The 25,583-nt window shown below is 36.7% G+C and overlaps 1 protein-coding gene across 1 annotated transcript in view; it reads right to left on the minus strand.

Annotated features, from left to right (window-relative positions):
* Nucleotides 1-25,583, minus strand: part of IL1RAPL1 (interleukin 1 receptor accessory protein like 1) — a 737,773-nt gene that overhangs the window by 154,964 nt on the left and 557,226 nt on the right. Inside the window, exon 6 of the mRNA XM_065675722.1 lies at nucleotides 1,947-2,021. Within this exon, the coding sequence (XP_065531794.1) occupies nucleotides 1,947-2,021 (75 nt within the window). The remainder of the gene's footprint in view (nucleotides 1-1,946; nucleotides 2,022-25,583) is intronic.

Below are 25,583 nucleotides of genomic sequence, written 5' to 3' on the forward strand. Positions count from 1 at the left end.
CTGCAAAATATGGTCACCCCAAACCTCAGGTGCATAGAAAGCTGCTGGCTTAGGTGACTATCTAAGGTTTGACTTAGTCAATCTTGGCATTATTCCGACATTAAAATATTTTGCAATTTTTGCTGGGTATGCACTGGCCCCCTGAAATGAATGCTAACTACCCTCAGTGAAAGTGAAACAGAGCTTTCAAAGCAGGACCACAACATTAAATCGAGGAGTGCAACAACATAATTTTCATTTCAGGGAACTATCACTTATTTTGCACTTGCTCCAGTTCTCATTTTTTAACAGGCTTTTAAACAACAAATTAATATATTCTTGTAACTTCCTGATATAAGTCTAAGTATTGTAGCTTCACATTCATTTACAGTTAGACTTTCCCATCTGTGCCTGAAAGTGACATTTTCAAATTAACTCTTTCATATTCATCAATAGCTATTTAGTTTTCTAGAAAGTGTCTTTTCCAAATGCAGCACTTCTCAAATTATTTAATTTGTTTCTTAAAACTACAAGAAAACAAATGTGATTAATTCTAAAAATCACAGATAAAAAGCCAGCCATGAATAATTACACTTTTTATTGAAATAGTCTCACCCATGCAGTATATTTAGTAAGACAACATCAAAGCCCCAAAAGGTTCTGCCTTCTGATTTTTTCATCAAAAATATCTCAGTAAGCAACATTAGTTAGGAGAAAAATGTGTGGAATCACTTTGTTTCCTGTTCCCTATGCTTGTTCAAGCAAAAAGGTAAAATCATCTAGGATTGTCATACAGAAGTTTTCTGAGTTGGTACATCAGAAACAATATCTTCAGAACAAAAGAAAGTAGCTCTATAGGGAAATATGTGACATCTTCCTTTTTCTATAATTTTCTGAAAACATACATATGAGTATCTCAGAATATCACCTGAATAGCATGAATAATTTTAAGTAATATTTTATGAATATTAAAACAAAGATGAATTATTCTCTGTCCACTATTAGCCATATGCTGGCAAGGACCACAACATGTTCTGCCAATGACTGTCACAATCAATTTGCAAGACTTCTGCTTTTTCTGGTGCTGCAGAATGTACTGAGTTTTGCTTGCTATTCTTTTTTTTTTTTTTTTTCTATGAGATTTAGAAAACCACCAGATTTGTTTCCATTTGTTTCTGTAGCTAACATGCTAGAGGATCTATCAATAGGCTACTGTTCTGACCCCAAACAGTAATTCCAGTATAGCCTACCGAGGACTATTTGTTTCTTACAAGTTGCCCTCTGTGTCCATCTGCAAATGGGATGGACTGTCAAATCCTGCAAACTGTAGCAACTCATGCACTTAGCTTCGGAGCCTTAATTACCTGTACAGCAGTAGGAGACCAAAGTGAAAAATATACCCACCATCCATTAGGCTAGAAAACAATAAGCAAAATGTTTTCTTCATGCATCAATTTCTCTCCATTTATCTTTACATATATATATTCATACATTCAGAATAATCAGGTGCTATTATATTAACTTCTCACTGTTTTCTGGATGGTTTTATACCAGTACAACATTTACAATTACAAAACATCTTTGAAATTCTTCAAATAATTGCCAAGCAAAGAAGTCTTTGAAGCAGAATTTACACCACTATATCTGTATATATATAGAAAAGGGGAAGTTTGGAAAGAAAAGCTCAGGTAAACATAACTGTAGACTTTCAGCAAAGGTAAAAAACAGCATCTGGGTTAATATTCCAATATCTGAAACATTAAAGAGTTTAATATTCAGTATCAATTGCTACAAATTTTTTTTTAACAACAATCTTTTAGATGGTATATGACACATCTCTCCACAGAAACAATTTTTAAAGCCTTTTCCATGAAATTATTGTCAACATACCATCACATTGACTTCATACATTAACACATCAAATACCTTCATAAAATCTGAATATAAATTATGTGTTTGCTACTTACCTAACTGGGTCTCCTGAACTGTTAGCTTACTCTCCAAGGGATGCAAAAGCTTCGGTGGTTTATCTGTTAGTGGTGCTAGAAAAGAAAGACATTCACATATATAGTTTTCCGATTATTATTGGGTAGCATAAGACTTGATTTTATACCTATTGTTTCAGAAATGCTTCAGTTTTTCTTTTGTTTAAATAATGCTCACGTGTTCAGTAGCTGTAAATATTTCTGCTTAGAGAGTAAATATAGCACTGATATTTAGAATCTTTCACATCCTAAGATATTGAATTCACTTCCATTAATAAAACTCATCTCTTTATACCCTCACAAAAAACATGCATTGATATAATTTTGTATTTTCATAAATATTATCCAGCATTTCATTGTTACAATATTTAATTACCTTTCTATCAAATGTAGTTATTAAAAGAGAAATAATATGATCTAAGTTACTGTAAAACAATTTTGAAATTTTGATTAAAATTGTGTTTAAAAAGATATTGCCATCACTGAAACATTTGACAGTAGAGTACTAGAAAAAGGCTCAGTTTTCAAAATCCAAGGGATGGATACAGTGAAATAATGTCAAGATTAGTAAGATTACTTTCCAATAAGATTATTTTCCTCCTCCTTTTTGATCTACCCTGAAATAATACTAGGAGACTTATGCAAATTTTGGAATAGGAAGAGTTTTGTAGTGGTCAAAATCCTTTTGAAGGTTGTTGAAGTGTGTGCACACATGCATCTAAATAGTGTAATTATTCCACTAGATTTATTTAACATCTTCACACTTTATTCACAGAAGTGATATTGATTATTACTATATTTGTTGTTGATAGCAAGTATAATCCTTACTGATCTCTGACAGATAAGTGCATGCAAAACAAAAAAAAACCACATTCGTTTATGCAAAACAAAAAAAAACCACATTCGTTTATTTTTTTCTTTAAAATTGATAGTAATTTTTCAGGGGAAAGCTCCAGCTTTTGTAGCCACCTGAAACACTTTGATATTTTGCTTTTCAACATTAATTCATACTTCAGCCTTTAACACAGATGATGGGCTGTCAGAGATTTAAAGTACATTTGACATTTTGATATAACTCTATAATATTTCTTCCCTCCAACTTGTCAAAATCACTGTTCCCTTTCTTACTGACACATACATCCACATGTGTATGGGTTTAATCTACTAAACACACTCATCTTCTGTCAGTTGAATTGCAGGAGAGGTTTATGCATTCCCTTTACTGTTTCCCCTTCTCTTTGATTAAGGTATGATGCTTTTTAAAATCTACAATACAAATTTCAACATTGCAACAATGACGGAATGGATCCATTATCTACTCATATGTTTCTGCATTACAAAGGTTTGTCTTTATCTGACCAGAGCACAAACCCACCCAATTGGTGTCTGGGATGTTGACCCTATCAGATCTAGGACTGAATCAAAATATTTCTTCAAGGATAGGAAAAGAACAGGATTTGGTCCACAGACTTTCCTTCCACTGATTTTTCCAACAACAGGTTCTACTTTCTTATACTCTTCTAGGAAATAATTCTAGACTATAGACTCTGGAGAGAGCCAAAGCTGTGAAAGACTTTTCATTACACTGTTCTCTGATTTGAATTATTTTTAGCTCCTTCTTTTTTTTTTTTTTTTTTTTTGGTAGGGGGGAGATAACATGGATAGGAGACGAATTCAAAATACATGTTTTCTTAAGCTGAAAATTTAGTTATTTCCATTTCTTTACTCCTCTGTAAAGGCTCATAATTTATCAGCACATTGCAATTTTTTAACCATCATCCACTATGAATTTAAATTTAGTTTTGCAGTTCTGTCATTTTCAAGTCATATACCATTCATCAGATAATGTCTTCTGAGTCACTGTTGTTCTAAATCTGTTTTGAAACTCTTCCAGCAAACAAAGTTTTCTCATTCTAAGTAAAGATACAGTAACTGGTGGAGTTAATCTCAATGCAACAAATAAGTAGATTAGAAAACAGTATTTTTCTCAGTTAAGAAAAGACTGACGTGATAGTCACCAATATCTGTGACCAGGAAGAATTAATGCTTAATAAGGCAGTGCAACTCTAAGCTCTTTATATTGAGGCAAATATCAGTATTTCCGTGTTGCATTCCCTACTGATGCCTGCCAACCTAACACTGCTGTGAGTATGTCTGTACTACAAGCAATCACATCTTCCAGGGCCAACTTGCTGGAAAATGGGAAAAAAAAAAAAAAAAATACCCTGGGTATTCTGCATTGCAGAGGTTTAGGCTGTAGGGAAATATTGTGAATGGGAGTAATACAGGCAAGGAAAATAATTTCTGTAACTTGGTATAATTACAATCTCAGATTTTCAAAGGTGATCTGAAATGTGCCCTCAGTCAATCAACACCTTTAGTGTCTGTTATTTCATCTATTTATCAACCTGCAAATATATGTAGGTTTTCATTGCAACTAATCCATATGGACTGAGGCAGAGGTGGAAATATCTCCAGGCTATTCAAAATTAATATAATTTTCAGATGGGTCTATTGAGGCACAGTTATCTACTAAATGAAACAGCAAACCCAGACATTCATCCTTGCTTCCTAAACTTTTCCTAAACAGCAAGAATCAAACAAAAATTACAAAACTCACAACTACATCTGGTCTCTTAAAAAGTTAAACAACTTTTTTCTTTTTCATGAATAGATGCTGGAAGGCAATAATTTCCATGTCCTACAAAAATATTCATGATTTCAAAGCACTTCCTGTTCTGTACTGTATACAAAGAACCAGGATTCTTTTGAATGTGTTTAAAAAACACAAAGAGAGGGTCCTCTACCCACCAGGCAGTAGTTATCAACACGGTTGTCCTACAGTCGGAACAGAGTATTCAGATTCTTATTCTTGCATAAGGGAGTTCTCACCCGTCAGCAAGAATCTTAGTTCCTGGACCTTACCGCCTACTGATGCATGGGTGTACTTCTCCCTCCCTCTCTCTCTCCCCCTCCCCACTTTTTTTTTCTTTCCCTGTTGATAGTTTAGGGTGGTTTTTTTCCCTTTCTTTCCCACTTAAGAAAACTGGTATGTTCATCTCAAAAAAATGAGGTTTGACAGCTCAGATTCATTAAAAAGAAAAAAAAATAATCAACAAACAAACAAACAAAGATGCTGGATTATTGGATCATAAATCAAGTTTATGGCCAATCTTATATTTGATTTCTGAACCACCAGTGATGAATGTGTCACAGATATGTCAAACTTGATTTTGATTAGAAACAAGCTAAAGTTAAAAAAAAATCATAAGTAACCAATTCTGAAGCTTTATTAAAAATTAATATTTAACTCCAGAGATACTATCCACTTGCAGATATATTGATCCTGCTCAAAGAGTAAGTGCCTAAATTCATATTCAAAGTCTATCAGATTGGTTTTACATTTAAAACATATTGAACAATTTGTCTTGTGGTAATGAAAGTGAGAGCCATCACAATCCGTCACCCTCCTGGTAACTAGCCAGAAGATAATATTTTTACATCAGCTGCCTACTTCCATACTGCTCTTTCTAAGCTGCCATTTTAAGTTTAGAAGCTTATGGTCACACAATATATACATTTCCCTATGCAAAATTCTGTTATTTGAAGAGACCACCCACCTGTTACGATTTAACAGAGCTAATGAAGAAAAGCTTAATTCAAACTGTACATAAAAAGAATCACAAATCTGGATATCAAAAAATACAACTGCCTCAAACCCCACAAGCTTTATAATAGAAAAAAAATAATTTCAAAGTGCTATGTTTATGTCTGTTTTACAAAGTGCTCTCAGATTCTTCCTTGCAAATTGTAATGATTACAGTTAGTTTCAGTTTCTTAGAGGCAGGAAGGGCTGTGGAGTTGTCTGCAACTCAGAAAGCCAGTTTATTGGGTGGACACTTCCTGCAGGGAAAAAAAAATATAAATCACAGGAATGGCTGCCTTCCCTGGCCAGTCTGAGTTTTCTATATTTTAGAGTATTTCTTGTTCAACTTTTTTATTGAAGTAAAACTTCCTTTCTGAGGATGAAAACCCTTCCGATCCTTCTTAGATTTGAGAAAATATGAGATTAAACCTCTTATGTTTATGAATTTAGACCATTTTTAGAAAAAATGACTGACATAGCCCTGTAACGCATTGCAACTAAGGCACAGAATTAAATCAGGCAAGGAATTCATTGCTATGCTAAGGCAAAATATTCATACACTTTGAAACCAAACAAAGCCAGAGGGATGGAGTTCTCTTCTTGAAGTCCACACTGTTTCTCTGATTTCACCCCACAGTTCAAAAAGATCCCCCACCTCAACTTGCCTCTAGAAACTAAGGAATTCCTCATTACTATTAACTTCCCTGCTGATTTTCTGTGCCTGGATTTCTTTTTGTGCTCACTTCATTCTGCTAATTTTGCCACAGTCAAACGACTCTGGGGACAAGACACCTCTGTCAGAGAAGGGATATTAGGTCTGACTGACTAAAAGCTGAACCTTCAGGCACTTCTGAGCATGGTGCCTGGCACTCCTCATGCTCTCAGAGTTGGATGGTGTCTGGCTATTAAGTGCATGTGGTGTGCTCACCCCTTTAACTACTACATCTCAACATTTAACCAAGTATTGTCAAGCTTGATAACCTCATACCAGCAGCAATAGAGAAGATTTGAAATGAGATTAAAACAATAGATTTGATTTTTATACTGCTATGATAGGGTCCGTATCATGATGGGGCTCTTGAAATAAAGCACTGTCATTAGAAAGCCATCATTTATGAAAAGCTGCTGTAGATGGCAATATTTAGGAATCACAGGTAATTATAAGAATAGGAGGAAAAACTATAGCAATTCAGTTGATAAGTGCTATACCTTGGAAAACAGTTGTGTATGCTGTTGGTTCTTTTCTTTTTCTTTTTTTTTCCAATAGTCATGTCTGTAAAAGAAATAATGCAGTAACAGTAGTGTACTGTAGGCTGCAATAAAATTAATTATGCGCAGCCTGAACCTGCAGCCTTGAAACATTGGTATACACAGTTACTGTCCAGATGAATACTAATTTGGAGAACTCTCAGGTTCCTTAGAGCAATTGTGAGTAGCGCAAAACTTAGGTAATGCAATACAAGGATGTTGGTTTTTTCCTTATTTCTCCTAACATATGTATAGCTCTACGCATTCAGATATATCACTAGAGAAATCATTGCCTTTTTAAAAAAAATATATGGCAAGGACTTCCATAAAAAGGGAATTTATAACTTCTTGATACCCCTAACAACCTTAAATCTCATTTCTCAGCTACAATTAGATTAGTTTTCATTCACAAGGACATCATTTAAAAACATGTATGCCATGAAACACACAGTAGCCTTGTAAAACTGTTCTGTCTCACTGTGTAAACAAGGCTGGTTATACAGTGAATCAAGCAGTTAAAACTGAGGGCAGATACATATACAGATACTGAAGTTACATGTGTGAAGCCATAGGCATGTGACCATAAATGAGTAACCTAATGTGACTTAGTTATTACTTTGACTGATTAAAGATCAGCTCTTCTGAAATGTTCACATAAATCTTGCATTGAGAAAGACAAAAAATCTGTCTCTTTTTTCAGTTTATGTCTTTCTGTCCTGGGTTCAGCAGTAGCAGTTATTTTTCTCCTTCTTAGTAGCTGGTGCAGTGCTGTGGTTTTGACTTTCTGCCTGGGAACAGCGCTGATAACACCGAAGTTTTTAGTTGTTGCTAAGTCATGTTCACTCTGACCAAGGACTTCCTGAGTCTCATGCTCTGCCAGGGAGGAGGGGAAGCCGGGAGGAAGCAGAGACAGGACACCTGACCCAAACTAGCCAAAGGGGTATTTCATATGACAGCACGTCATGCCCAGGATGTAAAACTGTGGGCAGTTACCCAGAAGGGCTAGATCACTGCTCAGTCGGGCTGAGTATCAGTCGGTGGGTGGTGAGCGGTTGTATTCTCTTCCCCTGTTATTTCCCTTATCATTATTATTGGTGGTAGCAGTAGTGGTTTGTGTTATACCTTAGTTACTGGACTGTTCTTATCTCAACCTGTGAGAGTTGCATTCTTTCGATTCCCCTCCCCATCCCTCCGGGAGCAGGGGAGGAGGAAGGGGGATAGTGAGCAAGCAGGCTGCGTGGCAGCTGGGCTTAAACCACAACACTTTCTCATTGTCTTATTGCACATTTAAAACACCCCAAACCTCTTCCTCTGGACATAAAAATGAATACAGTCCTTATTTCTCATACCTAATCCTTTCTTCTGATGTTTTTCCAAAACTGAAGTTTAAATCCTCAAATTTTTTACATCAGAAAATTTTCCTAAAAGAACTATGTAATGCATTAAAGACAATATTAGCAGTTTCTGCAAGAAAGGGCAGAAGCACATAAAATGGCAGCAACCAAAGAGGCCATTATTATGCAAAAGCTACCGTGATGCATACTGAGAAGTGACATTGCTAAAATGAAATCTTAGAAGACAGGAAGAATACTTCCAAGAAGCCTATTTAGGATGTTTTAAACTTGCAGGTCACTTGTGCTTAACGACAGTTTGAATATGGGAGAACAGCAAATGAAGCCAGATGTTGAGGTTTTACATTATCTGTTCATCTCTAATTATAGAATCATAGAATAGTTGGGGTGGGAAAGGACCTTAAGATCATCAAGTTCCAACCCCCCCGAGGTGGGCAGGGACACCTCGCACTAAACCATGTCATCTAAGGCTCTGTCCAGCCTGGCCTTGAACACCGACAGGGATGGAGCATTCACAATTTCCTTGGCAACCCATTCCAGTGCCTTACCACCCTTACAGTAAAGAATTTCCTCCTTATATCTAATCCAAACATCACCTGTTTAAGTTTTAACCCGTTATCCTTTTGTCTTATCACTACAGTCCCTAATAAAGAGTGCCTCCCTAACATCCTCATAGACTCCTTGCAGATACCTGGAAGGCTGCCATGAGGTCTCCATGCAGCCTTCTCTTCTCCAGGCTGAACAGCCCCAGCTTCCTCAGCCTGTCTTCATACGGGAGGTGCTCCAGTCCCCTGATCATCCTCATGGCCCTCCTCTGCACTTGTTCCAACAGTTCCATGTCCTTTTTATGTTGAGGACACCAGAATTGTACACAAAACTCCAAGTGAGGTCTCACAAGAGTAGAGGAGAGGGGCAGGATCACCTCCTTCGACCTGCTGGTCACGCTCCTTTTGATGCGGCCCAGTTGGTTGGCTTTCTGGGCTGCAAGCGTACACTGCTGGTTCGTGTTCATTTTCTCATTGACCAACACCCCCAAATCCTTCTCCGTAGGGCTGCTCTGAATCTCTTCTCTGCCCAACCTGTACGTGTGCCTGGGATTGCTTCGATCCATGTGTAGGACCTTGCACTTGGCATGGTTAAACTTCATAAGTTTGGCATCTGCCCACCTCAAAAGCATGTCAAGGTCCCTCTGGATGGCATTCCTTCCCTCCAACGTTATCAACCGAACCACACAGCTTGGTGTCAGCGGCAAGCTTGCTAAGGGTGCACTCAATCAGACTGTCCATGTTGCCAACAAAGATGCTGAACAACACCGGACCCGACACCGATCCCAGAGGGACACCACTCACTACTGGTCTCCAGCTGAACACTGAGCCGTTGGTCACAACTCTTTGCATGCGGCCATAACTGAATCTGATGTGACACTTATGCTACCCCTATGACTTCAGAGAAGATGTATATTTGCTTTTTTTTTTTTTTTTTAATTGTTAGTTTTCTTAAACACAGAGTGACATTTCCCAGTGGTCTCCAAGGAGAAAGTACAAATAATTAGAATGCTGTTATCACAGATGCTAATGCATTCTTGAAACACAAAAGGACCAAAGAGTATACGTAGTTAAACCTATTCAGTGAAATATTAGCCTAATATTTTGACACTATTGGTCTCTTTGTATGGCAGGTTTAAAAGCTATATTTTGAACTTACAAAGAGGAAAGAAAGGAATAAAGATTTTAATCCTAGAAGACTTTTAATTCCTCCTCCCTATCCCCCCCCCCCCCAAAAAAAAAGAGACCCTAAACACACAAAGACAAAAAAATAATTAAAGGTTCTAAAATACCTAAAATATTTTTTCCTCTCTTGCATAATATTTCTCTGCATTACACCACTGTTTCTGCATGAACCTAATCCCTAAAGCAAGAAAATGGATATGAGATTTTCTATGTAGTTCTATGAAAATGATGCCATGCTAAAGCCTAGCCTGTCTGTATGGTCTATTAAATTTGACTGTCCATTAGGAAGCATCAGATCGTCTGAAGAAAACCTGATAAATGATGAACAAGATGGTTGCCGTTGTTGTTGCTATAAACAAGCATGATATATTATCCGTGCTTTTAATTAAAATAGAAGTTCTTATCAAAAGAATGAAACAATGAAACCAGGCATCTGGGAACACTTCCTCCAGGAGATTTTCTGATGTTTCATCTTAATGGAGAAGCTCATCAACATTTAGAAATTTTGCCTGTTTTTTAATGTTTATATTACTGGCTCATATGAGTCCTCTAGGTCAAAATAACCATCCTTCCAGAGTACCAAAAGTGGGTGCTTTGCATAACCATTTCTATACTTCTGGAGGAGGACGCCCAGACCAGCTGCTGCTCACATGTAACAGGTCACTCTTATAAAACACGTCTATAGGATCTGGTATTTTGCGTGGTCTCTAACTGTTCCTTCTGCCTTTGTTATGACAGCAACTAGAAGTCAAAATAAACTGAGGACAGAGAAGGCCACTACAATTGTCACGTTCTTGTATTCACGCACTATGCTATTGGTTTGAGTTTGGCTTATTCTCCAGTTTTACCTACACAGAGCTTTCCCTAAAACATCCTTGTCTTTACCAACGGGTGAAACCATGATTAAGCAAATCCACTTCACCTCAGTTAAACTTCATATGCTGCAGTTTCTTCTATTGTTTCTATTCAAGACTAATGAAAAATTCTGGGAGGTTGTTTCCTAGCACTTCTTAAGTCTGGCATCATATACTAATGATTTTTGGAGGGATCTATATAGAACATAATCCATAACTATTTATAGACATATTTATTTGCTTTTAAAACTCAAAAGTATTCTCTTGCTCCTATATCTACGTGTTATATTATGCCTTTGTTTATGAGTCTTCAGGGGTGTGTTGTATACATCCTGTATAAAGCTTGTGAAACAAATAGAAACATATGCAGCATTCTTCACAATTGGAATACCTAAATAGATTACATATTCATGCAGCAAAACAGAGTTATATAAATCATGAAGTTTTGACAAACAAGAAAAGACAGACTCACACATTTCACATCAAGGAACCATTCTGCAACACACTGTTAAAATTTCTCTGCATATTATAATAAGTTCTCTTATACTGTTCCCTTCGTCTATTCTCTTTCTTTTTTTCTCTAGGTTAAAATATAGAAAATATAGGGGGTAAAGTATCATAAGGTTGTGTTCTCTGTGACAAGACCAAACACGTTTTCTTAAAAATTACTTTATTATCCTTACTGCATGACTCCCAGAAATTTTATTGTCCAATTAATTAGAAATAACTACATTTTCTCATTCAGCTTCAATTTTATGATTGCCAGTTGAATTTTAGCATCCACTATTATTTCTTTTCCTCAACCTTGTCACAATCATTAAAGTTTTCCCTTGAAATTAATTAATTTTCATTTTTGCCTATTGTTTGTATACCTGTCTCAGGTTTAGATTTCAAACCCAAAGAACTGAAGCATATTTTCCCTCATTTAAAGTAATTTACTGTAAATTTTAGAAAATTAATTTTAGAATTTTAGAAACTTAATAATAATATATGTGGATCACTTTATGCCTTTTTTTTTTTTTTGTTATTCTCTCCTTTTTTGAGATTTAGGGCAGATAGTTCTTGGAAATACTGTAGCTCACAACCTTTGAACACAAATTCTAGATACTCTATGCTTCATTTTTTTATAATTAAATCTTTCTGCTGATAATGCTGACATTTCAGAATGAGATTTCTCAGCCTCTGAGGAGGCCTAGTAAAGGGAATAAGACCCTATGCACCCTGACCACTTCAACTCTTCCAAAGAGCTGACATTTAAAGGCCTTGCAATTAAAGTTTTTACCTATCGCACAGAGTTTCCTCTTCCAGGATTTGTAGTCAACCTTTTAATTCTGTTGCTTTATTTCAAAATAATCTGATATAAAAGGCAACCTGCTCTCGTTCATTCTGTTCTGATTCTGTCTTAGACCTGTATACTTCTTTCATTTGTTCTTTGCATCATTTCAGTGATTTAGTTTTCTGAATCTGTCTTAGCTCTGCTATTTGGACATACCGTAAGTTCTTGCAACCTGAAAAAGCAAGAAAAATTTATAATTTCCTCTTTTGTGAACAATATGAAATCTTTTGTTGCTTTTTCTATTTTTTTTCCCTTTCTTTCTGTACTTCTCTTTTAGTGCACGTTACATTTCCTGCTCTGTCAGGCAGCTATTTTTTATCTGTTCCATACAACTGTGCTTATTTGCTTTTAAGCTGAGACACTTTGGGCTATAACATAGCAAATGTCACTCTCATCTTCAAGAAAGTCAAGAAGGAGAATCTTGGGGACATAGACTGGCCAGCCTCATCCTGACCCCCATGAAGGTGATGGAACAAATAGTCCTGGAAACATTTGAAAACACATGAAAGAGAAGAAATTGGTTAGAAATAGTCAGCATGGATTTATGAAGGAGAAAATGTGCTTAATCAACCTAGTAGCCTTCAGTGATGAGCTGACTGGGTCAGTGCATGTGAGGACAGTAGCTGATGTTGTCCATCTAGACTTTTTCAAGAACTGACAGTGTCTCACAAAACATCCTCAGTGACAAACTAACTATGGACTAAGTATGGGTTAAAAACTGGCTGAACTGCTGGACTCAGCTGCAAACAGCAGCACTAAGTCCAGCTGCAGGTCTGTACTAGCAGTGTATGCCAAGGAACAGTGCTGGGGCCAATGCTGTTTAACTTTCTCATTAGTGACCTGGATGATGAAACACAAAACTGGGAAAAATGACTGATAAACCAGATGGGTATGATCCCACTCAGAGGGAATTTGACAGGCTGGAGAAATGGTCTGACAGGAGCCTCAGGAAGTTCAACAATTGGAAATGCCAAATACTGAACCTCTGGAGGAATAACCCCACACTCCAGCACAGGCTGGGAGTCAACTAATCAGATTAGCAGAGAAGGACCTTGGGATGGTAAAGAACAAGTTAGACATGAGTTGGCAATGTGCTCTTGCATCAGTGAAGACCAATAGCACCCTGGGCTGCATTAGGCAGAGCATGGCCAGCAGGTTGAAGGACATGATCCTTCTCCTGTACTCAGCTGTAATGAAATACATTTGGACTGCTGAGTCTAGTACTGGGCTCTCCAACATGAAAGAGATGTAGACATACTGGAATAAGGACAGTAAAGGACCAAAATGATGATTAAGGGATTGCAGCATTTCATACAAGGAGATGCTGAGACAGCTGGGACTGCTCATCATGGAGATAAGAAGGTACAGGGGGATCTTGTCCATATGTAAAAAACTTTATGGGGGAAGTAAAGACAATAGAAACAGACTTCTCTCAGCAGTGCTAAAGGACAGGGAAAAGGCAATAGCACAAACTGAAATACAGGAAATTCCATTTAAACATAAGGAAAAAAATATTCACTATGAAGGTGTTCACATATAGGAAGAGGCTGCTGTCCTGGGTTCAGCAGTAGCAGTCATTTTTCTCCTTAGTAGCTAATGCAGTGCTATGTTTTAATTTTTTGGCCTGGGAACAGTGCTGATAAGGCTGACGTTTTCAGTTGCTGCTCAAATGTTTTAGTCTGGCCAAGGACTTTCTGAGCCTCATGCTCTGCCAGGGAGGAGGGGAAGCTGGGAGGAAGCAGAGACAGGACACCTGACCTAAACTATCCAAAGAGGTATTCCATACCACAGCACGTCATGCCCAGGATGTAACGGGGAGTTACCTGGAAGGGCTAAGGACTGCAGAGTTGGACGAGGGATCGGTGGGTGCCCAGCTGGGGGGAGTGGGGCGAGTTATCAGTCGGCTGGTGGTGAGGTGTTGTATTCTTTCCTCTTGTTATTTCCTTTAGCATTATTATTATTGGTGGCAGCAGTAGTGGTTTGTGTTATACCTTAGTTACTAAACTGTTCTTATCTCAAACAATGGGAGTTGCATTCTTTTCGATTCTCCTCTCCGTCCCTCTGGGAGTAGAGGGAGGGAAGGAAGGAGGGGGGGGATGAATGGATGAGCTGTGTGGATTGGTTTAAACCACGATAGCTGCCCAGAGATGTTGAGTCTCCATTCTTGTATATGTTCCAAACCCAACTAGATATGACCCTCAGCAACCTACCCTTGCTGAAGGTCAAATCTCCTGCTCTAAGCAGGGGGATTTGACCAGAAAATTTCTAGCAGGTCTCCACCTTCTTTTTTATTTTTAGCAAATATTTGTTCTTACAATCAGATTTAGAAAGTCTGGAGAATTCACAGGGTGTCCTGAAGGGTTAGTGTCTATGCAGCAAATGGGATAGGGCTGGATTTAGGGGATGTGCCATGCAAATTGCACTGTACAACTCCACAGTGTATCATAAAGATGTTCTGCCTGGTTCTATACTGTGTGTACAGACCCTCCCATAACAGCATGAACCTTGGCACAGGGGACTTTGGGTTTCCATTATCTCCACACAAAACTTGCCAGAAGCCTGAAGGTTTAGTTTCCACAGATTTCCTGGTTTGTAACATGGTAGGAAGCCAAGGTCTACCACAGGACATTAAAGTTATGCAGTCCATGTAAGAGGAGGGAGGGGAGCATGCCTGAGAACAATTATATCTGGCACTTACTGTCCATTTGATGTACCATGATTTAACTAAAGCTCCCTATACAAACCTAGTACGGCAGATGTTATATTACCACACATCATACCCTTAACTTAGCAACAAACAGAGATTGGACATCATAAATATTTGGTCTGCAGAAATGTTATCAAAGCTGGTGCTTACACAACCATTATTTAATAATACGTTAAAAAAAAAAAGTAGTTGCAAAAAATGTGTGTATATTTATATACTACAATATCACTAAAGCAAGCTCTTAAACCAGAAAATCATGTTGAAAATAATACTATTATATATTAAAAAATACCCAAGCAAACAGAAAAACACAACAAACAAATAAAACACAACACAAAACACCCTTTATTAATTACAAACAAGTTAATAAAAAGCACCATTGCTGCCAAACAATGTAGATCACACTAGATTATTTATTTTTCAGATACTGTAATAGGAAAATGATGACAGACTTCTCTCGCTTTAGTTGACCGTTTTAAAAAGAAATCTTCTCTTACTTTCATTTGAAACAGAAAATAGTGATTGGACAAAGTTAATTTTTTAAATGAAGGGGATTAATGACTACTAAATCATCTGTACATTGTTTTCTTTGGTCAGAATGATATGCTTTCTTTGGCTAGAAATCTAAGACATCCTATTTCTCTTCAGAATATCTACCATCATAAATTCACAATAACTCTCATGGTTGCTATTACTCAGGTCTCTTCATCATCAAATACCTTCAGCTAGAGGAACTGGAAAGCTTTTGCTTAGTTTTCACCAAACTTGCTATTTCTTCTGAATGCAACGAGGAATCCATAATGGTGTATATATATTGTTTACACAGAAAAGAAATTGTTACTAAGGAATTTTCTAATACTGAAATTTTCAGTAGAAATATCTACTTTTCTTGCCCCCCCCCCCAAAAAAAAAAAAACAAAGAAAAAACCCAAAAGAAACAAACCCCATGGCACACTGTTTTGTGGTTTCTGGCATTGAATACAACATTTAGAGTAAGGTCTCTTTAATATTACTCTTTGTCTGCCTACATTTCTTATATTGGCTCTTGTGGTACGAGCAGTTTATATTTCACAATATTTTGGTTTGAATCAAGGCTGAAATTAAGAGATCAGAAATTAATACAAACTCAAATTTCAACTGAAGGGCTAGCTATCTATGTTAGAATTTCCTAATCTATCTTGGAGTCTGTTTACAAGGCACTACTCAGTGTCATCCAGAGTTGTATGAGACCCATAGAAAGAATGTATTAGGCACTATTGTGTCTAAGCTAAAATACTTTATTTCAGAAATTCAATAATCTGTGCCGGTGAGCAAGGGAAGAGTGCCCTCCTAAAAAATCTGTGCTGCTCCTAGCATTTGAGCTAACTAAGTGCTACTGTACAATACTTCACTATAATATATCATTAGTTATTTAGGAGCCTTATTCTGGTTTTCAAAAATGGCATAGCTACTTAGCAGCCCAAGTGTCATGCCAGTTCTCAAAAACTCATGACTTGATAAGAATCCCATTTTTTTAATTCCTGTGCTTTTGTAAATCCCACTTGGTATCAGCAGGTATCTAAATCCCTGGAAAGCAAGTGACTTGCCTGAAAATTTTCTTTGGCTGAAAATGTAATTTTCCAGCAAATCAGACTTTTTTTCCCAATGGATGAGAAATCTGTAATGTAGAGTCTGTGTAGAAAGTATAAGCATAACTGGTTTTGTATACAAATACTCTTTGAGTTTAGTTCATATAGCTGACTTCCTTTGCATGTTCGAAAAAGTCCATAACCTGTCATGCTAGAGAAAGGATAAAATAGTTGTCACTTCGGCCACCTAGGTTTTAGAATCTAAAAAGGTAGAGCTGTAGCAAACACTTTAAGTTGGTTTTACTGGGAAATGGAGAAAGAAAAGCATTGAATCAGAAATATTGCAGCTTTTAAAGATGCCAAATAAAATCATAGACAGAATATGAAAAATTTTCATGAGAAAAATTCTCATCCTTGTATTGATTGAGAAGATTGTTCCTTGGTACTATTTCATCCTTGTGGCTTCTGTGTTTAGTTTTTATAGCAAGGAACAAATTTTGTCCCATAAACAGCTGTAGGAAATTACTATTGCATTACGTGGCTCTATCTCCTTTAAGCAGAGAAAGAAGGCAAATAGAAGTTATTATCCCATAGTAGCAGCCATATCTTTGCTATGTAGTGCACTGGCTAGGAGCAGTCTGCCCAAAAGACTGGCATCTCTGTTTAATGTTCTTAAATTCTTAGTAATCAAACAGGCTTTAGGCAGTAAACATTAGGACACAGTGCCTCCCCAGGCAGGACAGCAAGCTAGTATACTGAAGGAAGAAAAAGGATCTTATGAATCAAATGAAAAACAGATGATACCTTTTGCTACTACATTACATTCCAAGACAAAGTAAACTCAGAAGCAATGCTACCAACAAAACCCAAAAGAAGACCAAACCCAAACAAGCCTCCCAAGTTTTTCTTACACTTTAAGCAGGTATACACCAAGTTAAGCATGAATTTATAGATATTTTATATTCATACTAATTATCTTAGTATATTAGTGACTTCCACATATTAACAAGGGTGAGGGATGAGAAACATTTTAAAAGGTGTGTATTTTAATTACTAAAATATGCTGACAGACGCTTAGGAAGATTTTCAAAGTCTTTGGATATCACATTCCCATTGTACACCACAGTTACTGGGTATTTTGGAAAACCAGGCACTGTACATTATGTGTAAAGGTCAGAATACATGTCAAAAGCATAAAGACTATTCCATGATTTTCTTTCTGACTCAGTTATATCAGTTAGGTATAGTCACAATATTTGTCATTCTTTTTCATGTAACATCTCCCAAAGATGATCCAGAAATTATTGCCTCCCGCAGAAGTTTGTTTCACCTGTAACAGGTGTTGGCGGTACATACAGAAGTTTTCTCCTGTATTGTGTTATACTACCATCCATGGCATAGTTTTCATTGTTACCAACAGTTTTCACTTGAAACTCAAAAGTTATCACAGACCCTTCTAATGACTGAATCATATGTAACCCTAGGTAGAAACACTGAAAGTATCAGATCAGGTCCAAAAGTAAATAATGAAACTATTATTCAAATCAACTAAAAAGGAAAAAGGTAATTACTATTTTTTTTAGCAGTTTGAAAAATGCCATGCTTACGGTGTTCCACTTTGCTTCCTATCACACTGCTCAGCTTCCCTATTTGTTTAATACAAACCCAGTTAAAGCCTCATTATAGCTGTTTAGAGCTGATCACTGGGGAACACACACTAAACAGTGATATTACAAGAAATGGTACCTCAGCTAGGGTGGTGGCAAACTTAACAGGCTGTAATGCAACAACTTAAATTAGTCATCAAGTTGACTAATCACAAATTGCAAACGTAGACACCACCACTATAGAAGCTAAAAAAAGCACCCCTGAAAAAAAAAGAAACTTATGGTATTTTTTGTGTTAGGAATAAATATCATTTTCAAGCATGCTCAGTGACAGAGAGGAAGAGAATGAGAAACAAAAGCAAATCATTCCCAAATTCACTTTGCATAAGGAACAGTGGAAGAAAGCATGGCAACATCACACATTTCTACTGAAATTAGCTGCTTCATGTATAAATGCAAAGCTTCAAACTCTTGCAGCACTTGAAGATTTTCCCCCATCATTATTTTGATAGAACTGAATTTATGAAGTGTTTGTGGGTTCTCAAATCAATTTCATATGTATATATTTATCCTTCATGCATATTTCAAAAATTTTCATCAACATGCTACAAGTTAAGCATTGTTCAGCCAGACTCACTTCCGATAAATGTGAAATTAATATATTTAATTTATGACAGCAATAGAAAACCAAGAAAAGAAATAAACAATAAAAATTGTCAAAGCCAGGTATATTATTCTGTGTTTCTCTTCTGGGAATACAACTAGCTCTAAAGTACAAGGTGGATTCAAGCTATCAGAAATCAATAAGCAAGAAATTGGAAACATTTGTGGCGTGAAAGAACCCTGGAGCTATGCTGTAGCTATTTTCCTGAGGAAAACCTCATGCTAGAATGTAATATGGAAGGTAAAAGAAGTTACAGCAAATGCGTACCCCTTAATGTATGCACATCTTTTCTACAACTTCCTCCTTCTTTTTTAAAGGGAAAGGTGAGAAAGGAGATTTAGCTTTAATACATACTTCAATCCAAACCAAACCATATACACCAGAGAACAGAAAATGCAGAAATGCAGTGCAAATTAAAAGGAAAAAAAAAGTATATAGCAAATCATACTATAAAATTATCATGTGAAATGTTGATTTCAAAAAAAACCATATTCACAAACAAATATTGTAAAGCTATTAAAAGCAGGCAGCAATAAATCTATTGAACAGAAAGTGTTGATTAAAGATTTGTAATTTTGCAGGCAATTTGTGCCTTATTCACATAGTAATCACAATGTCTCATCAATATGTGGATATTTCAAAAAGAGTTTCTAAGAGTGTACTCAATGTGTGAAATATCAGAATCATGAAGTGGTTGAGGTTGGAAAGGTCCTCAACCTAGAGGTAATCTAGCCCAAAACCGCTGCTCAAAGCAGAGTAAAATAACCAACAAACACATGTTCAAGGGACCTTAAAGAAATAATCTTTGTTGCATTAGTAATTTTGTATTCCTCCTAATCATCTTACTTTATTTTCTATAATAAGGTATTTCAGATAAAGAAGGGAGGCCATTTCATTCCCATCCACCTCTGCTTTACCCATGACAGAACACCCTTGCACCAGAGTTCTGACACAAGAACCCACACAAGAATGAGACTTTAGAACTTTCTTAAAACAGGTTTTCATCTGCTCAACTTTTTACATAAGGGCCAATTTCTCTGACAAGTGTTGTCATTTTCTGAAAAAAGAAAGACTTACTAAAAGCTGCTTGTAAGTGACAGCCAAGTTATTAATAGCTGAGCATTGGCAGCAGACTCAGGAACATCTAAAATATGCTTTTTCATCTCAAGAATTACTTCATACAATAGAATTTCTTAATTTTATGAATCAACATCACATAAAGGTACTTCAAAGTTCAGAACAATCAGATATTCTGAGATCATTTGTGCTTGTTAGTATTTTCATCATTGTAAATGCACCTTAAAATACACTTATTAAAATGGATTTACCTCATTAACAGGCATTTCCACTTTTGTACTCTTCCATATAAACTGTTGTGTTTACACTCTGCAGACAGAGTATTTTAGCTTCTCAATTCACTATTTCTTCAGATATTTAAGTAGCTATAATGTACATGTTTTCAGGTGTTTTTGGAAATACACAAATGGAAAAAAACCAGGAGTTGAACACAGAAAAGAGAGAAAGAAAGAAAGAAAGAAAGAAAGATAGATAGATAGATAGATAGATAGATAGATAGATAGATAGATAGACAGACAGACAGGTAGATAGATAATGTACTACTTCTAAAATAACAAGGGGTTAACAAGTACAATGCCAAATTTCTGTAATCCTAGGATGGCTAAAAGTTTAAACAACAAGTAGACAGATCCTACTGACCTCCAAAGAAAGCAGGTGATTCAAGGAAATAAAATAGACTTCAAAAGTCCCCTTCATTCTATCTGCTGAGAATTATTTGCTTACAGAAGTATGAAACTACTCTGTCATAAGTTAATGTCCTGGGTTGAGCAGCAGCAGTCATTTTACTCCTTCTTAGGAGCTAGTACAGTGCTGTGTTTTGATCTTTTGGCCTGGGAACAGTGCTGATAACGCTGATGTTTTCAGTTGCTGCTCGAATGTTTGGTCTGGCCAAGGACTTTCTGAGCCTCATGCTCTGCCAGGGAGGAGGGGAGGCTGGGAGGAAGCAGAGACAGGACACCTGACCCAAGCTAGCCAAAGAGGTATTCCATACCACAGCACGTCATGCCCAGGATGTAACTTGGAGTGACCTGGAAGGGTTGGGACTGCAGGGTTGGAGGAGGTATCGGTCGGTGCTCGGCTGGGGGGAGTGGGGCGAGTTATGGGTCAACTGGTGTTGAGGTGTTGTATTCTTTCCTCTTGTTATTTCCTTTAGCACTATTATTATTGGTGGTAGCAGCAGTGATTTGTGTTACACCTTAGTTACTAAACTGTTCTTATCTCAACCCGTGGGAGTTGCATTCTTTTCGATTCTCCTCTCCGTCCCTCCAGAAGCAGGGGGAGGGCAAGAAGGGGAGGGAGTGAGTGGACGAGGTTTGTGGTTGGGTTTAAACCACGACAGTTAACTACTTAAATATATTCATTTTTCTTAATGATTTTCCTGCTGCTCAGCACTTTTATCTGTATTTTATATTCAACCTTACAAATATTCATAGCAGTCCACATTGAACTCCTTAACAGAAATCATCGCATAGTTTTTTAAAATGGATCTGTACTGTGTCCAGCTCTGGAGTCCTCAAAACAGGAAAGATATGCACCTGTTGGAGAGTGTCCAGAAGAGGGCCACAAAAATGACTGGAGGGATAGAACACCTTTCCTTTGAGGAAAGAGTTGGGGTTGTTCAGCCTAGAGAAGAGAAGGGTGCAGGAAGACCATATTGCAACTTTTCAGTTTTTAAAAGGGGCCTATAAATAAAATGCGGAGAGACATTTTAGCAGGGCCTGTTGTGATAGGATGAGGGGTGATGGCTCTAAACTAAAAGAAGTGAGATTCAGGTTAGATGTGAGGAAGAAATTTTTTTTACAATGAGTGTGGTAAAATAACAGAAGAGGTTGCCCAAAGAGGTATAGATAGATATATAGATAGATGCACTATCCCTGAAGACATTCAAGGCCAGGCAGGATGTAGTTCTGGGCAACCTGATCTAGTTGAAGATGTCCCTGGTCATTGCAAGGGGGCTGGACTAGATGAGCTTTGAAGATTCCTTACAACCCAAACTATTCTGTGATTCCACGCAAAACCCACAGGCCTACCTGTGGTTCTTTTGACAGATCTGTACTAAATTCATGAGCAGAGCCTACAACTTTCCTTACTTATATACAGAGAACAAGCTCTGTCTCTGGGCCAGCTGGTCCAGTCTGAGACCATTCTTATAATGTGTCAATTGGTGTAAACCTAGTGGCCTGGTCTTCTGTATAATGTATCGGTAACAAGTACACTGAAAAATTGACAGCATGAAGCTCCTCTTAAATAAGTTGGTTATTTTACTAGAAATGAAAGTCCAAGGTAGAGATAAAGATGCAGACTCAAAACTTAATTTTCCAGCCGCACTGCAGGGGTGACAGTTGGGGGGATGGATGGAGGGAGAGAAATAAAAGCCATTTTAGTGACAACAAAAGTGATTGACTGAAGTTAGCCTTCATGTTACATGAAAATCAAATGCTTACTTGAGATTTGGAGTGAAGAAGGATCATAAAGAGATCTATATTTCCAAAAACTGACAACAATACTGGGTGCATAACTTAAAAAAAAGTTCTTATCTACAAATTTCTGTATCTTTTTATTCAAGCAATTAACATGATTAAGTACAGTTTCCCTATCTGATTTAATTAGCTGCAATCATACCAAACTATTGTAAGTTGGGCATCAAAGATGTATGACATCTTTTCAAATATGTGTACAATTATTGTGAAAATGAATGTAATTGTAGCGTTCACTAGCCCAAGGCAATTACAATTATGAGAAGTGCTTGTCTGGTAAAAGGTCAAAATCAAGTGTCGTGCATTTGCCTGAAATAGCCTTGTCACTGCACAGGCTCTAACAGTGGAAGCATATTTTTAACAACCATGATTTAGCAATTTAACTTTAGAACTAATTCCATGTACTCCTGAATATGTTAACAATGAAAACTTAAAATATATTACCTTGACAGAAATGATAGATTAAACATTTAAACTGTTTCTTACTTTTGTACTCAAGCAGTTTATACCTTTACATATAGGCATATTGCTTGAATAAAGTGTGCCAGTTTTATGAAACAGCAATGCTATGATGATGATAATTCCTTAACATTATGTGAATTGTCAAGAAATTTTTTAGTGACCCTTCCAAAGTTACATTAATTTTCAAGTTTCTCCCCACTGTCTCCTGATTAATTCACTTGCATTTTCTTGGAAGTTACTCACACAAAGCCTTTGAAACACGAGTGAGCCTGCTTTCAGTACAGTCCACATCACATCAATCACCAGCGCCCTTCCTCCATACAGCCACTGTGTATTAATGACCTGGTTCCTGAAGCCAGAACTCTTTGCCAGAAACCAGTTTTCTAGCTTGCATTGTAACACATTACAGCTGTAGAGGATGTAACGTAATTAGTCACTTTAACATTTGCTGCCAGCAAGTTGTCAAACAGCATTTGGGGAGAGAGGGAGGGGAATAGTATAGAAATTGAGAACAATCTTAGAGTAGATTATTATGAAAGTAATTACTTTTTAAGCATCATGTGCCTCAAGAAGGAAATGGAATGAAAATAGAAGCGAAGCTGGCTGCCGTTTGAAAAACATGCAGAAAATGACAACACATAAAGTTCCTGGTTCACACCATGAATTAACCACAGTAAACATACTAAATGCATTCAATATGAAAAATCTGTTGGAGGTGAAAGATCAAATTATATCAAATCAATGAAGCATTGCTACTAGAGTAAATTACAGTTGTTTGCAATAGGTTTTGCTAACTCTGTAGGAAACTGCAAACTTCTTAGGAGATAGTTTCAACGTTTAAGCATTTTCCTTTTTGACTTCTGAATAAAAAGCCAGATAATACATGTAATTTAAAGACGTCATTACAAGCTGCTAGCAAAAGGTGCGGTGATATAAGTTTATACTGAAAAAGTACGGTTTCTCTCTTGTTGACTACACATACAGGTGAAATATAACAGTGTGTTGTGTTTAAACACAGCATAGGATACCAAGGCACAGTACCGATATTTGGAAAAATAAGCAGAAGAGAAGAAAGAGAATACAGTTAGGGAAATTTATAAATTAAATAAAAAAGAATAAACAATTTACTGAATTAGAAGTACTGAATTGAATAACCTGTCACACATGGTGACCTGTGTCATTGTTTTAAGGACATTGCTTCATGTGTTTCATCTCCTCCTTCATCTTTCTTTCCAGACATGTGACAAGTGTACTGAACACCATCTATCTTTTTATGAAATCCCATACCCTTTCAAACTTCTGTTTTAATGAAAACCCATACACTTAATTTTCTTTTGGAAAAACAATTCATCACAATCTGAAACACCTCTGTAAAATGCTGGATACCTAAATGTATCCAGTATTTATATACAAAATGATTTATCTTGTGTACCAGAACAAAGAGCAAAAGAAGTTAAACCTCCCCACCCCCCATATTTTAAAGCTTCCCAGCTATTGCCCACATATGTCCCAGGAAATTTTCACACAAAGGAAGAGGCTTTTTAAGCAACAAAACCAAACTGGGGATTTTGTTTATGTCTGTTTTCTGAAATAGAACAAAACCACCATTAAACTAATATAAGTGTCTAATTTTCTCTATGGTTAAGCTATTTATTGATTCAGAGACAGACACACTCTAACCTGAAATAGCCTTCTTCTTCCCTCTGTACTTTCCTTTAAGTAAAAGCAAAATCAGGAAAAATATTCCATTTCCTTACATCTGAATGCTTTATTACCCCCAAAACCTCTTTTTCCAGAGCATGTATTCTTCTGCATAGGAACCTATAACACCTGTTTTCTCTAAAAACAGACTCAGTTCATTCATGACTTATTTTGCTTAGGCGCCCAGGATGAATAGCGATTAGTGTCAGTGCACTTCTTATTCATAAATACGTATGGCAAGTATGATAGGGTCACATAAGTGAGAGCAAGTTTGTGAGCAATACAGGAACATCTGAACAAAGCTACATTGAATAAGTTACTTATTCAACTTCCTTATGTGATACCTAAATATCTGGTCTCATCTGGAACTGCTGGAAGTGGATCTGTTAAAAAGTTTGTTTATTTGAATTAAAAGCAGTTGCAGTCTATTTATATTTGCAACTTTTCCTTAGTCATAATTTCTTTATTAAGCTCAATATTCAGAAGAATAGACCTTAAGCTTACATGTTGTTTACTAATTCAAGTTAAGCCATAGTTGGAGATGTGATTCTCTCATCTCCATCAGGTAATTAATCTAAGCACGAATGAATCCTCTCCAAACAAATTTTAGATACAACAAATATTATCAGATTGGCCTTTCTTTCTAAGTAGCCCAGTTGCTAAAGTAGCCCAGGACTAAATTGCCACTCAAGAATTTTGTAATTTCTTCTTGGGAAAATAAAAAAAAAGGCAAAAATATCCGGATTAATAATGTTGTTGCTAACACTGAAATCTCAAAGCTTATCAGTGTGCTTCTTATCAGTATTAAACCTTTGAACTTATTTTCATAGGTATAACTGATAGAAATGTCAAACATAAGCGTAAAAAGTAAGCCAATGAAAGTTAGCAACAGAACAGCAAACAAAGCAGAAAATCCTAATACACTTCTTGTTCTATACAATATCTAAGCTCCATATTAATATTGAAATTTACAGCAATGGTAGTGCTGGAAAATATCAGCACATGCACAAATATGTGCTGTTAGGGCACATGACAAACTTGGTACAAAAGCTGTAGGTGCTATATCTGCTTAGTAATAACCATTTGATTATTTAACATAACAGACTCATGAATCCTTAATGCAGACAACTACCCTTACCTGATGTGCAGTGATGATTTTGTAGAGTAGTGTTTATAGTACTTCACTTTTT

Source organism: Lathamus discolor, chromosome 4, assembly GCF_037157495.1.
Source record: "Lathamus discolor isolate bLatDis1 chromosome 4, bLatDis1.hap1, whole genome shotgun sequence".
NCBI classification, from domain to species: Eukaryota; Metazoa; Chordata; class Aves; order Psittaciformes; family Psittacidae; genus Lathamus; species Lathamus discolor.